Raw genomic sequence first — 14,989 nt, 5'->3', positions numbered from 1 at the left:
CCCTCCAGTCCTGCTGCTGCGTAAGACAAAGAGCTCCTCTCTTGCACTGCGAGCTCAGAACTCCAAGGGAAAGGGTGAGCAGCTCCAAGCAGCTCTGCTGAGAGGCACCAGCCCCGTGGTGGGAGCAAACTTGTCCTTCAGCGTCCAGCATCGCCAACCCTGTCCAGCCATCAGCCACACGGCCCCCAGGCCACCAGGAGAGTGGAAAAGAGAATCATGACACATGCAGAGCTGGAGGACACTCACAACGATCATTAAATCATAGAACATGATGAAGTGGCCGGGACCCACAAGGATCATGGAGCCCAGCCGCTGTTCCCGCACAGGACATCCCCAAGGATGTCACCACGTGCTTGGGAGCGGTGTCCAAGAGCTCCCGGAGCTCTGGCAGCTTTGGGAATGTGCTCATTCCCTGGGGAAGCCCGCTCAGCGCCCCACCACCCTAAGAGAAGGGAGGAAAAAAAAAAAACAACCCCTTTCCCTGCTCTCCCCCACCCCTCCCTGGCACAGCTCCAGCCGCTCCCTGGGCGCCGTCCCCGGCCCCCACTCGGGGACACGGCGGGGGCAGCGCCCGCCCGGCACTCACAGTACAGGAAGGCAATGGAGCGCAGCAGCACGATGCGGGTCAGCCAGAAAGTGCCCGGGGAGAGCGGCGAGGCCGCGGTAGCGAGCCCGGGCTCGGGGGAATCGGGGGAAGCAGCGGGGGCCGCCCCGGGAGCTCCATCGGGGGCCCGGGCCCGGCCGGGGAGGCGCCGGCGCAGCCCCGCGCTGGGCGCCGCCATGTCGGGCACAGCGAGCATGTGCGGCCCGGCGGGGCGGGCCGTGAGGGGACACGGCGGGGACGGGGAGAAAACGGGGGAAATTGGGGGGAAATGGCGTGAAATTGGCAGAAATGGGCAGAAACGGGGGAAATGCACTGCAAAGCGGCGCCGCCGCGTCGGACACAGCGAGTACGTGCGGCCAGGCGGGGCGTGAGGGGACGCGGCGGGGACCGGGCGAAAAAGGGCAGAGATGGGGAGAAGCTGGGGAAAACGGGCAGAAATGGGGAGAAACGGACAGAAATTGGGAGAAGATGGGGGGAAAGGGCAGAAATGGGCAGAAATGGGCAGAAACGGGGAGAATGCTTTCCAAAGCGGCATCGCTGTGTTGGGCACAGCGAGTGTGTATGTGAGGGGACACGGCGGGGACGGGGAGAAAGTAGAGGAGAATTCTCTGCCAAGCGGCGAGAAAATGCAAAGTTTTATTAAAAACATAAAATAAAATAAAATAAAATAAAATAAAATAAAATAAAATAATGTCAGCGGAGGTGATGAGAGGTCTGGAGCATCTCTGTGATGAGGCTGCAGGAGCTGGAGAAGGGAAGCCGAGAGGGGATCCCATGCGTCCAAGTATTTCCAAGGAGTTTTGAAGGATCTTGTTTGGTAGTGCTCAGTGACAGGATGAGGAGTGATAACCCTAAGGTAAACCAGAATCCAAATCGCAGAATATTCTGGTTTGGATCCCCAAGGATGATCAATTCCCTTCAGTGAATGGCTCACACAGGGATTGAATCCATAACTTTGGAGTTATCAGCGCCATGCTTGGACCGGATGAGCTCAGGACAGATAAACACGACAAATTCCACCTCAATTTAGGGAAAAACTTGTTTCCGTGGAGGTGGCAGAGCCGTGGAACAGCTGCCCGAGGAGCATGTGTCTCTGGAGATATCCCAAACCCACCCGGACACGTTCCTGTGTCACCTGCCTGGACTGAGGGATCATTTTAAGTTAAATTATTCATGTTTTCCTCATACAATCACGGAATGGTTTGGGTTAGGAGGGACCTTAAAGCTCACCCAGTTCCAATTTTTGGCACCTTCCGCTATCCCAGGGCACTCCAAGCCCCATCCAACCTGGCCTTGGTTCTCTGGGAATTCCATCCCAGCCCCTTCCCTCCCTCACAGGGAAGCATTTCCTCCTAAAAATCCCATTTAAATTCAGTACTTGTGACGCTGCTGTGGTTTTCACTTTAAATAATTTACGGACATCAAACACCGGGCTGCATGGAGTTCATAAATTGTATTTTTGAGCGTAAACATGCATTGAGTATCCCCTTAGTAAACACCTCCTTGCCGGTTGTTGAGAAAGAATCTGCTATCAGGTGTAACATTATTCAACACTTCTCGGCCTCGAAACCAGTCCCTTCTAAATGCCCCTTTTGTTTTTCCAGTTTCCCATCACTGCTGCTCGAATTGTTCTCCTTAGGGGGAAAAAAAAAAAAGAAATAGAAAAAAAAAAATCCCACATAATGGTGCATTGTATAGGGAAGGAAAAATCAGCTGTTTGTTAAAGGCCGCTGGAATAGTGCAGTTCTGCCGGGCCACGGGGTTTGGAGAGGAAAATTTAAATGGATGGGAGCTAATGGTTTCCTTTGTGGGGTCTTCTACAGCAAATTCCACGTTAGACGGGGATGTCTGTAAAACAAACTGGATTAATTGAGGAAATTACTGCGGGAAAGTGGAGGGTTTCGGCTGAAGATTTAGCAAAGAGGGAGGAATAATTGGGGCTGGGAAGGGAATGCTGAGCTGGGTCGGTTTTCCTTGCCGAGGGTCTCTCTGAGATGTGCCAGACGCACAGGGTGGAGTGGTGGCACCACATTGGGGGCATCGTGTGACAGGACAATTTAAAATAAGGTTTTTAATTATTTACATGAAAAATAAATCACTTTAAGCCTAAACCAGCAGAAATATGTCGTTACGAACAAGGCCTCAATTCACATAACAGGCATTGGAAGCCTTTTCCTGGCTTTCCTGGAAGATGATTCACATCACACAGAAAGAAAAACATGTGATAAACCGGTTGATTAGGACGCCAAATGACGTCTTTTCTGTCCCAAATGTGACTCGAGGATGTTTGTGTGACCCTCCCAACTCAGAATATTCTGTGATTCCGGGGACCATCACCCGCGCTGGCTTTTTTGCTCACATCCCGCTTTCTTCTTTTATTTTCACCTGCCGGCTTCGGGAAAGAAAACGGCGCAAGCCCCGAGCAAAAAAATAACTCAGCCAAGGCGCTTCAGAATGGATTTTGAGCCTTTCAAGCCTCCCGGGGAAGGCAATTCATGAATGCCAGGCGGGCAGGGGCATCGCTGGCGCTCATCTTCATTCACCGAGCTGCCCCCAGCGCCACGTCCCCTATTTTGCTGTGTTCCAAACCAGCTGCAGGAGCGCCAGGGGAACAAGCCTTTACTGTCACAGCAGCCAGCAGCTGTCCCCAGCAGCACCCCAACCCCGCTGGCTGGCCCTGGCACCCGAAATCGCCCTGTGTTCATTCAGCTCCGGCCTTTCGCCCCTCTGGCTGCCAGGATTTGGGTTGAAAGGGAGCAAAAAAAAAAAAAAAATAAATAAAATAAAGCCGAAATCGGGAGGTTGGGAGGTGGCGTGAGCATGGGGGGCTCCTCTGAAGAGAACAGACATTCAGTTGTGAATAATGCAGGCACACACCGAGCGCTCAGCTGCGTTTGCTGAAGGGGAGATGGGCACGTCACAAAGGATTCGGGAGCTTCCTTCTGCTGATCCATTGTTTTTGGGGTTTTTTTGTTTTGATTTTTTCCCAGCAGTAATAATTCTTCCCTTTAAAATCCCCAATTTTCCCTCTCTTTAACTCCAGGATTAAGGCTGGAAAGGATTTTTAGAGGAAGAATCACCTTTTTTTTTTTCTCATGTGTTTGTGCAAGTTAGTGAGGAAGGGCTGGTTCAGAAGAGGGATCCTCAAGCGGTACCAGAGGACAAGCAATTAATAATCACAATTAATCACAATATTCCCCATTATTTTGAAAAGATGCCATCCGGGCTGTGCTTTGCAGGGGGAAAGAAGAGATCCTGTTCCAACACCTCACCTGATGTTTAATGTGTAATTCATACATGGGTGGGTTTTGATCCTGCAAAAATATTTTTGGTTTCTTGCTGGGATCTTCGAGCACTTGAATAGATCACAAATAAACTTTATTCAATACATTTTGAATAAAAATATTGACATCAGATGTTTTTTTTCTTTGGTATCCGCTGCTGAAACCTAGAAAAGGATTTAGGAATCCCAGGCACTCCTCCCCATGTGCATTCCAAGCAGTGGAGTCCTGCCCAGTGAAGGTGTGTGGAGTTTTTTTTTTATCCACACCAGGTAAATATTGGTAAAATGTTGGAAAACAGCTGCTGCAGGTCACAGAATTGTGGGATTAGGATGGAAAAGCCCCCTTGGATCATCCAGTGCCAAGGCCGCCCTTAACCCCAGTCCACAAGCGCCACAGCTTTGGGTGAGGCAAGGCCCATTTTATGTGAAAAAAAGGCAAATTTGGGACCTGAAGTGACCTGAAGGAATGGATCCACATAAATTTAGCCTTAAAATTGTGTGAGCAGGCAGCTGAGCCTTCCTAAGCACTCAGTGTGGGATGGGGCCCACCACTATTGTCCAGCTCGAGGGCAAAGCTTGTTTTAATTGAAATTAATTGAAGTTAACCTCCATCCTTTCATTCCTTCTTCTCAGATATCGGGATTTTTTCTTATGGAAAGGCTTGAACACTGTTTCGCAGCAGCCTCAGAGCTGCCACGTCCTCTGGGCTGAGCGTGAATCCTGCAGGTGTCGGGGGCTGATTTTAACACCGCAGGTTCCTCTGTGTCTGATCAGGGTTTGTTTTGAATTCCCCGTAAGACTCCTTCTCCTTGCTCCTTGGAATTCCCACGTGCAATTTGCTGGCAGGTCAAAGGAGGCCAGCTTGGGATAAACGGGAATTTTCCCCTTGATCAGATGAGGGATGGAGCTCACCTTTGGGAGGAGCACGCTCCGTGTGCGCATCCCAGAGCACATCCAGAGGTGCCACGTGCTCTCATCCTCTAAAAATGCCTCCCCTGGCTGCCACTGGAAAAGAAATTTTTCCTTCCTGGCACGAGCAGGGCTCTGCCTGCTCTGGAGCCAACGCACACACGCTCTTGTTCCTGCAGGAGGAAGGGGTACCGGGATGGGAGGTCGAGCAGCCTCCATCCCACAGGGATGCTGAGGATTCCCAAACGGGAATGCGATGGAGGCAGGCACACAGAGCTTGGATTTACTGCCCGATTCCCAGAAACACTGGCTGAGCTGGCCAGGAACTTTACTGGAGGCCACGTCAGTAAATGAAGCAATATTCCAAATATCAACCTCTGCCGTGCCCACTCCGTCAGGAAGAGCTGGATCTGTTCCCCCAAATCCTCTCTGAACTGGGTGCGCTCCTAAAGGCTCCACTGGGCCACAGGAAGCTCCGTTGTTCCCTCCCGGATCTGCACCCTTTTCTTGGGAATGCTGATGTCAGGGCCGGCTGTGTCAGGCCAGCATGACACATCCTGTGGGATCCTGCCCTGCAGCTCCAGCCCCTGCAATCCCTGGGCAAACACCCCCCCGATCCTTTGTCATACAAAATCCAGCCACGAGACCCCACAGGACAATCGGCCCCACTTGAACCCGCTGGTTCCCTGAGCGTTATCTCATTCCATTCCACGGATGAGTGAACTTCTCAGGAAACCAGAGCTCCTGAGCACCTCCAGGTGCTCCAGCTCCCTCCTCTCCCTGCGTCCTGGGTGTGTGAGGCCAGGGAATTCCGCCGCACGCCCCGAGGAGTGACACGGGAACGCGGGATGGTTGGTGCGGGATCACGGAGCCGGACGTGCGGCCGGACACGTTCCCTGCCCCGCTCCCAGGCACGGCCTCATCCCCGTGCCCATCGCTGGGAGAAGAGGAAACAACCTCCCAAAGTCATCCTCCTCCTTCGACCTGCGCTGGACAAAGAGGAATTCAAGCCTGTGGGCTGGGAGATGCAATTCCCTGCCTGAGGCAGGGCTGGGGAGCCCTGGAAGGCAGCGGCCAGCAGGGAAGAAAACCAACGCCTGTAATTCCTCCTGTCCTTGGGGGCTTCTTTCGCAGGAATCTTTGGAGATGAAGACAGGGAGCAGAAAAAAAGGGGTTCTTGTTCCCATTCCTACCTCCAAAACTCCGAGCATCCCGCAAATCCCTTCCCAGCCTCAGTCACGCACTGAGGTCGGGATCTTCCGAGGAAGGTGCTCCGCAGGAGAGGCTGGATTGGGAAAGATGGACTAAAAATAGTGATTACTGCTTGGACTCACCCCTGGCTAAAATGGATGAAACACTGGAATCCTGTGAGTCAAAGTAAATTGCCCAATGAGACAGGATTTATAGGGATATACATTAATTATATGTCACAGGAGAGGGGGGAAAAAAAGATTTTCCCAAGTGTCCAGCAGCACTGCAGAGTCAAATCCATAGCCCAGGGAAACAAACTCATCCCCAATCTCATTAAGTTTTAGAAGAAAATTTCAATTATCCCTCATTAACAAGTCCAACGTATTTATTTCGCCTTGAGCCTTAATATATACATATAATTTTAAAGACACTTTGAAAATTGTATTTCAAATATGTCAGGAGGTAACTGCAAACAGAAAGATGAAAACTGGAAAAACCACAGTTTGGGATTTGTTTTATTTTTAAATAAAATTAAATCCTGTTTTGCCATTTGAGATAATAAATGAATTTTCACATAGAAGGCAGACGGATGTTCGGGAACATTTAAGCACAGTTGAAGTCAAAGTATACAGTTTATTTATTACACATCACAGTAATTAAACAAAACCCACTACGTTACTGGTACTTTTTAAACGCTGGAATGCTTGAACCCAAACTTCTTACTTTTTCCCCAGTCAGTCTTACACTTGACTCTCGATTTTTCTGGGGGGAAGCAGCGGATAAAACTGGAATTTGGGGAGTTGCTTTTATTCCAACCTCCCCCCACCACCCCCCCCAGTCGCAATTAGAAGGCTGAATTCCGCCGATAATTAGAATCAAATGCTCCAAATAAATGCTGGAAGGGCAGGGCTGCCTCGGAAAGGGGCAGTTTGAACTGACGGGGGAGATTTTGGGGGTCACTCTCCCTTCTTTCCCCGATCCAAAGGCTCACCCCGAGCTGCCGCATCCTCCTCCGGCCGGGACCTCCCGGGCGCTTCCCGGTGCTCGGGACCGAGCCCGCTGCGGGAAGGCTGCGGGAAAAGAGGGGGGAAGAGTCGGGTAAGAGACGCGGAGGGTCTCGTGTCGCTTTTTTTTCCCAGCAATTCCCCGATCTCCTCCGTCGCCCGCCCGTTGGAGAGAAGCGGGGGCGAAGCGACGCGCTCGGGGCTGCGGGATCGGCTGCGGGGGACACGCGGGGAGCTCTGCCTCCCCTTGCCAAGCACCGACCGCCCCAAAAAGCCCTCGGAAAGGGAATTTAAAACAACCGGCGGTCCCACCGAGCCTCTTTCCCCGCGGCATCCCCGTTCCGCGGCGCTTGGAAAAAGGCGCCGGCCGCTCCATCCCGCACCCCGCTAGAAAAGCGGCTGCACACCGCAGTACAGAACACATCCCCATCGTCGGGGGGACCCCGCCGGTACCGAGCGGCGGTGAAGCCCCCGGATAATTTGCAGCGGAAAAAAAAAAACAAAAAACCAAAAGCACAGAGGAGCAGAAAGAGGCGGCCAGAACAGGGAGCCGGAAAAGCGGCGGGTGGCATCTACCGGGCCCGGGCGGCAGCGGGACCTTCGGCGGGATCGTCAGCGGGACCCCTCAGCGGGACCGGCAGCAGGATCCCTCAGCGGGATCCCTCAGCGGGACCCCTCAGGGGCACCGGCAGCAGGATCCCTCAGCGGGATCCCTCAAGGGGACCCCTCAGCGGGATCCCTCAGGGGCACCGGCAGCCGGACCCCTCAGCGGGATCCTTCAGCCGGGCTCCTCAGCGGGACCCCTCAGCAGCAGCAGTTCCGTCCGGCGGAGCGAGAGGCTCTGAGGCGGCGGGCGGGCGGCACGGCCCCGCCGGTCCGGAGCCACGCCCCTTATGCAAATCACCGCGCCCTCTCCACCAATGGCGAGCGGCGGCGGGGGCGGGGCCGCTCGCCCTGCCCTTAAAGTAACTTGTTGCCAGGGGCCCCGTTTCGCACTGGACGTGGAGCGCGGCGCGGGCAGCGCGGGGCCCCGGCGGCGGCGGGACCGGCTGCGCGGCGACGAGAGGGGGGGAGCGCCGATTTCGGGCTGAGTTTCGAGCGTTTCGTGTCTTTTTACTTCCCCCCCCCTCCCCTCTAGAACTTACCGCTTTTTGCTCGCTTTCCCTCCGCTCGGGCGCCCGCGGAGGGTGCGCGGCCCCTCCAAGCGGGCGGGCGCAGCGCCGCGGCCGGCCCGGCTCCGCCGCCCCGCCGATGCTCAACATGACCGAGGAGCACGACAAAGCGCTGGAGGCTCCCTGCAGCCCCGCGGGCACCACCAGCTCCATGTCGCACGTGGACTCGGACTCGGACTCGCCGCTCTCCCCCGCCGGCTCCGAGGGGCTGGGCTGCGCCCCCGCGCCCGCCCCGCGCCCGCCCGGCGCCGCCGCGCTGGGGGCCAAGGTGGACGCGGCCGAGGTGGACGAGCGCTTCCCCGCCTGCATCCGCGACGCCGTCTCGCAGGTGCTCAAGGGCTACGACTGGAGCCTGGTGCCCATGCCCGTCCGCGGCAACGGATCGCTCAAGGCCAAGCCGCACGTCAAGCGGCCCATGAACGCCTTCATGGTGTGGGCGCAGGCCGCCCGCAGGAAGCTGGCGGACCAGTACCCGCATCTGCACAACGCCGAGCTCAGCAAGACGCTGGGCAAGCTCTGGCGGTGAGTCCCGAGCTGCGCGGATCCCCCCGCGGATCCCCCCCCAGCTGCGCGGCTGGGCTCCCCCCTCTGCCAGCGCTGCTTCTCAAAGCTGCTTCTGCCCGCTCGGCTTTCACCGATCTCCGTTCCTCGGGGTTCGCGGGGAGATTCGAAGCGAAGCGCCGTCCTCTCCTCCCCTCCCCGAGCATCCCGGAGCGCTGCTGAAGGAGGCGGCGAAATCCCGCAAAAATCCCCCGAGCCGCGGGGTCGGGGTTTGGGCACCCTCGCTCCTGCCGCGGGTGGATTTTTCCCTGCTCCATCACGAGCCCTTCCCTTGCCTTGCGGCTTCCCCATCCCCACGCGATGAGACTTTTTTTTAACGGCTTGTTTTACGGCTTTTCCTAATTCTTTTTCTTTTTTTTTCTTTTTTTTTTTCTTTTTTTTCCCCTTTCCTTTTGGCTCGCTCGATGCTTAACGAGCTGTAAAGGCAACTGAACTCGTTTTTAGCGGTTATTTTAACGAGCTCGCTAATTTCCCTGCTTATCTGCTCTGCGCCGCCCGGGGATGCAAACTTTTATTTGCTGGGCAGCGTCCGAGCCCGCTTTGCTTTCCAAGGCTCTTCCCCGAGCCACGTTTTTCCGTGTGGTTTATCCCGTGGTGTCTGCCTGTACCCCATTCCCATCTTTCCTGCCTGCTCGGGCCGGCGGTGCTCCCGCTGCGGTCTGAGCCTCACCAGGAGTTTGCAAAGAGAGGTGTGGGCAGGGGGGGAAGAGAGTTTGGAAAGCGATAAATCCCATCCCTGGTGCCTCGGTGGTTTCTTTGTAAAGCACCGAACAAAGCTGGAGATGTTTGTGGCGGCGAGGGGGTGGCATTTGCAGGGCAAACATGGGAGTTGTGTTTTGTAACCGTGTTGGAGATGGGGAAGGGGGTTTTGGTTTTGCCCGGTTACTCCGTCTATAGTGGTGGGGGTTTTTTTTTCACGCTGCTATAGTTGGTATTTTAATCAATTTTTTTTTTCCCCGTGGATTTTAACTCCTTTTTACCACAGCAAATTAATTTTGCAGTTAACTTGCTGAGCGCATGGGAAGCGGGCACGTGCGAGTCTAAAAAACAAGAAGAAACCTTCCAAGGAAAAAGATCCTAATTTTGGAATTTTATTTTTTTTTTTTCCCCCCCTCTCTCCTCCTTATTAAAACAACCCCCTCCCTCCCCCAAAACCCAGCTTGTTGAGCGAAAACGAGAAACGTCCCTTCGTGGAGGAAGCCGAGCGGCTCAGGGTGCAGCACAAAAAGGATCACCCGGATTACAAATACCAGCCCCGGAGGAGGAAAAGCGTCAAAGCCGGGCAGAGCGACTCGGACTCGGGGGCTGAGCTCAGCCACCACGCCGGCACTCAGCTCTACAAGGCCGACACGGGGCTGGGGGGCATGGCCGACTCCCACCACCACGGGGACCACGCAGGTAAAGGCCGGCATTCCCGCTGATCCCGTGCCTTGGGACGGAGTGGGATGGGATCATCTTCACCCTGGACAGCCAAAGGCAGGAGTTGTCCCAAGAGGTGGGAGCGCAGCTGGGGTTTTTTCCTTAGAGAGTGTCCTAGGGGATCCCAAAGCCACCGGGATCACGGTCACCCCGGATGGGGAGAATGAAGGATGGGATGATCAGGGTTAATGAGGGTGCCTGGGGTGCAGGGTCCTGGGATGGAGCTTCCCAGCGCTGGGAGCAGGCGCAGGAGAGATTCTGGGAGCGCTGTGAACATCCTCGGATGCCGCTGGGTCCCTCTGCCTCGGGCTGTGAGCTCCACCATGGGGTTCACTCTGCGAATCCACCCCCTGCTTCTGCTGCCCTGGCACGGCGGGGTTTGTGCTGCCGGGGCGTCCCAGAGTGTGATCCAGCTGTGCTCCCACCTTCACCCCATCTCTCACATGGGGGGCTCATCCCGGGGGGGACACGGTCATGGGGGGACGTCACCCACGTCCGACACGATGCCGCAGGTTTAAATCCCCGACAGGAGTGGCCACAGATAGGTGAAATGTGTTTATTATTGGGGGTGATCCGTGGTCACTGCTGAAACCTTGCTGTCCGTTCCTCCCCAGGCCAGCCCCACGGGCCCCCCACGCCGCCCACCACGCCCAAAACCGACCTGCACCACGGCGGCAAGCAGGAGCTGAAGCACGAGGGCCGGCGCCTGGCGGAGAGCGGCCGCCAGAACATCGACTTCAGCAACGTGGACATCTCGGAGCTGAGCAGCGAGGTCATCAACAACATGGAGACCTTCGACGTGCACGAGTTCGACCAGTACCTGCCCCTGAACGGCCACGCCGCGCTGCCGGCCGAGCACGGCGCCGCCTCTGCCGCCGCCGCCTCCTACGCCGGCTCCTACTCGCACTCGGGCGCGGCCGCCCAGGTGTGGACTCACAAGAGCCCGGCCTCGGCGTCGCCGGCGGCCGCCGAGCCGGGCCAGCAGCAGCGGCCGCACATCAAGACGGAGCAGCTGAGCCCCAGCCACTACAGCGAGCAGCCCCACGGCTCCCCGGCGCACTCCGACTCGTACGGCTCCTACGGCGGCCAGGCCTGCGCCACCACGGCCGCCCCGGCCGCCGCCTCCTCCTCGTCCTTCTCCAGCTCCCAGTGCGACTACACGGACCTGCAGAGCTCCAACTACTACAACCCCTACCCCGGCTACGCCTCCAGCCTCTACCAGTACCCCTACTTCCACTCGTCGCGCCGCCCCTACGCCACGCCGATCCTCAACGGGCTGTCCATCCCGCCGGCGCACAGCCCCACCGCCAACTGGGAGCAGCCCGTCTACACCACGCTGACCAGGCCTTAAAGGATCCCCGGAGGCTCCCCTGGAATTATGCACTAAAAATGAAGGAATGAGGAGGGAGGGGAAAGAGCGCGGAGCGTTTCCGAAGTGCCTCCCGAGCCGCTGTGGGGGAACTCTTGCTCGCCGCCGCCTTGCTTCGAAATTTTCGCTCCCCCCACCACCCCGTGAAAGGACAGAGCTCTGGGGTTTTGTTTTGTTTTTTTTCTTTGATTCGTAGGATTTAAGAAATTCAGCAAAAATAAATAAATAAATAAGCAACCAAACAAAGGACTAAAAATTAAAAAAATTAAAAAATAAAAAAAAAAAGAGGAAAAACAAACAAAAGGAAAAGGACGGGCGATGCCTTTTGAGTTAAATGAAGGACAAAACCGTTCTGGACTCCTCTGGGAGGACTGAGCCGAACTCGCCTGGCCTGGAAGTTTGGCCAAGTGCAAAACCTGGAGCAGGGGGTGGGGAGAGACAGGGGGTGACAAAACAACAACAACAACACAAAAGCTGTTTGAGACTTTCAGGGTCTATTGCAATGTGAGGAACGGGACCAACCTTGAGGGCAGGAACTCACTGGGACCAACAGGGATGAGCCCCAAAATCCCGGAACAATCCCATGGGAAAGAGTCTGATGGGACCAACCAATTCAGTGTCTGAAGTGTTTGTTGATTTTTATTTTATTTTTTTTTTTTTTCCAGTCAGGAGTTCTTCTAAGCAAGGTTCGGCTGTAATTAACACTTTGTTTTGGTTTTGTTATTTTGGAAGCTTCAAATGTTACTGGTTGTTTTGTTTTGGGTTTGTTCTTTTTTTTTTTTTTTTTTAAAGCTGTTAAATATGTATTTATGTTCTGTATTATTTTGTCTTTTAATTAATGAAGTCATTTTGTGCAAAACGGAGAAAAAAAGGTAGAATTTTTAAGAGATTTTAAAGACGGGGGAGGGAGCCTAAAAAAAAAATAGTGGAGATGATACAATAAACTGTTATGAGTCTATAGATTTTCCTTGGTTTTTTGGGTTTTTTTCATTTTTGGAACCGCTGCAGGAGCCGTGCTGGAGAGAGGGACTGAAGGAATCCGCCTGGAAACTCCAGTGGGAATGTCAAATAACGAGGGGGGGAATCACTAATTCAACTGGGAGGCTCGAAGGCTGCCTCAGAAGGGCAGGTGATTTTTCTGGCCGCCTGTTTTGGGCTGTTAAAATCAGATTTCAGGAGTCTTCGACGGCTTTCACAACCAGGACTACTTTAAAGGAGCTGTAATTTCATGAGAAACCATCGACTTATGCTTTAATTTTTGGCTTCTAGGGACCAGATATCATCCATCAAGCTGTGAAACTAAAATCTCCTCCACTAAAAAAAAAAAAAAAAACAAACAAACAAAAAAACAAAACAAAAACCTGGGTTTAGGGTACTTAGTTTTTAGACTAATATTTCATTGATATATTTCTACTTCTTCCATTGTATGCTGAGCATATAAATAACCGTCTATTTTATGGGAACTCGTGCCTTTAAAAGCCTTTGTAAATCTAAATCCGCCTTTCAGAGGTTATTCATCTTTTTACCTTTTCTACGTTTCCTACTCTTTTTTTTTTTTTCTAAAAAATATTTTTTTGCGTATTTCCTTTGGGGGTGGGGAGGGCAGGGACACGCTGGGCTGTGGGGAAAAGACAAGAAAAAGCTCGTTTTTATGCAATCTATTTTTCTGTATAAAGTTTGAAAGACTTTTGGTTGTTACTGATCTGTTCTCTTCACTCGCTTCTGACTAAGCAATGCTAACTTTTGTACAGATCCATTTGATAAAATTAAAAAGTGCTTTTTATCAAGGACACGTGTTCTGTTTTCTGTCTGCTTGAGCCTTTTTCCTGTGCCGGGGGAAAAACCAAAACTGGGAAAACAGCTTGGAAGGCGATGGGATCTTTGGAATAAAATATTTTCATCATGCATTTTTCTTTTCCTTTTTGTCTGGATTTTTGTTTTTGTTGTTGTTCTCCCCTCGCTCCTTGTCCCTGCTCTTTGCCCGCTCTGAGATATTTTTGAAACGCGGATAAATTAATTTGATTTTTCCTTTAAGAAGGGCATTTCCATGCCCGTAATCCCAAGGATTTCGTAGGATTTCAGACTGCTCACATGAGGCCGGGTTTGCAAGGTCAGCCCGCGTGGCTTCAGCCCCGGCTGATTTTCCTTCTGTAGGAAATTTACAGGAAGAAATTCCCTTTTCTGCTTGGCCAGCCCTGGTAAATAAATCCCTCTGCATTACAAATTATATGTTGCATTTCAGGCTTGGTTTATTTCTTTCTTTTTTTTTTTTTTTCCCCCCCCCCCCAAAACGCCGTCATTAAAGCTGTTACATTTGTAACTTTTATTTTGCTTTCTTACAGAAAACATTAACTCTCCTCTTGCGCTTTGTCCCTTCAGGGGAGCAAAGGCCTCTCAACCTGGGAGGGGGAAAAAAAAAAAAAAAAAAAAATTGGGATTGGGGAATTCCGGCCCTCCCTGCTCGAGAGAAAAAGCTGGAGCACGAGGGGGGAAATCAACGTGATGACAATTAATGAAGCTGCAGCCCGTTAGGAAGGGCTGGGGAGCAGAATCCCACGCGGATCCCTCTGCCAAGCGCGGCTGGAAGGCGACACCATTTTCTCCGTGCTCCTCTCCAGCGCTCCTGGCAGAGGGATCCGACCGCAGCCCCGAGCCAAAGCGCAGCGTAATTCCCTTCTCCTCCCTTCTCCTCCCCGCTGTGACACTGCAGATTTCACCGCAATCCCGGTTTATGCCTGGAAAAACGGGAGCGTCCTGGCTTTGCCCTCGGTCGGGGTTTGCCTCCGAACCTGAGCGCTTTGAGTGGGGCGGGAAAAAAAAGGAAATAAAAGGTGAGGTGGGGATATCTCTGGGAGAGGTCTTGGCTTTCTCCCGGGTTTTTGGTGGTACAGCTCGGAGAGGTGGCTGGTAAAACAGAGTTGAAACGTCTGTGCGTGATAAAGTGGCGAATCGCCCGAAATAATGACGTTAAAAAGTGAAAATCACCCCAAAATGTTAAAAGGTCCCTGGGAGAGCACGGGGAGGGGGCTCTGTGCGTCCAGCAGGATGGATCCCAGCCTCTTCCCGGTCTCCTTTCCCGTCTCCCAGTGACGGGGGTGACGCCCAGGAGCCGCGGGGTGAGCGTGGAGCCGTGCTCTCGTCCCGAGGATTGCACATCCCAAGCGGGCCGCTTCGAAATCCACACACTGTGGCACCGGTGGGTTTTTACTTCCCACCAGCTTTGCGAAAATAAATCGAAATTTTTTGTTGGTTTTTACAGGAATAAAGTGGTTAAATTGGATATTATAATATAGGTCTGTGTCGTGTTTTACAATTTTATGGAATTGGGGCTGGGAGGGATCCATAAGGATCACGGAAGTCCAGTCCTGATTTTAGATATCCTAGATCTCTATTTTAGATCCATCCCGTTCCATAGGCTCGATATTTTAGATCCATCCCATTCCATAGGCTTGAGGGGTGACAGGAGCCTTGGAATCA

General features: G+C 53.4%; 2 protein-coding genes across 2 annotated transcripts in view; one reads left to right on the top strand and one right to left on the bottom strand.

Moving 5' to 3' along the window:
- Positions 1–750, bottom strand: part of LOC120759750 (lipase maturation factor 1) — a 142,321-nt gene extending 141,571 nt beyond the window's left edge. Inside the window, exon 1 of the mRNA XM_040079337.2 lies at positions 587–750. The gene's annotated coding sequence lies outside the window, so the exon portion shown is untranslated. The remainder of the gene's footprint in view (positions 1–586) is intronic.
- Positions 751–8,000: 7,250 nt separating this feature from the next.
- SOX8 (SRY-box transcription factor 8) lies at positions 8,001–13,299 on the top strand. Its single transcript, XM_040079044.2, has 3 exons — positions 8,001–8,685; positions 9,884–10,122; positions 10,758–13,299. The coding sequence occupies exons 1-3, from the start codon at positions 8,243–8,245 to the stop codon at positions 11,492–11,494; spliced, it is 1,419 nt and encodes a 472-aa protein (XP_039934978.1). The 5' UTR covers positions 8,001–8,242; the 3' UTR covers positions 11,495–13,299.
- Positions 13,300–14,989: the final 1,690 nt, after the last annotated feature.

The sequence above is a fragment of the Hirundo rustica genome, chromosome 15, assembly GCF_015227805.2.
Source record: "Hirundo rustica isolate bHirRus1 chromosome 15, bHirRus1.pri.v3, whole genome shotgun sequence".
Classification (NCBI taxonomy): Eukaryota; Metazoa; Chordata; class Aves; order Passeriformes; family Hirundinidae; genus Hirundo; species Hirundo rustica.
The sequence above is the reverse complement of the archived record's forward strand: the minus strand, read 5'-3'. Positions and strand labels throughout refer to the sequence as shown.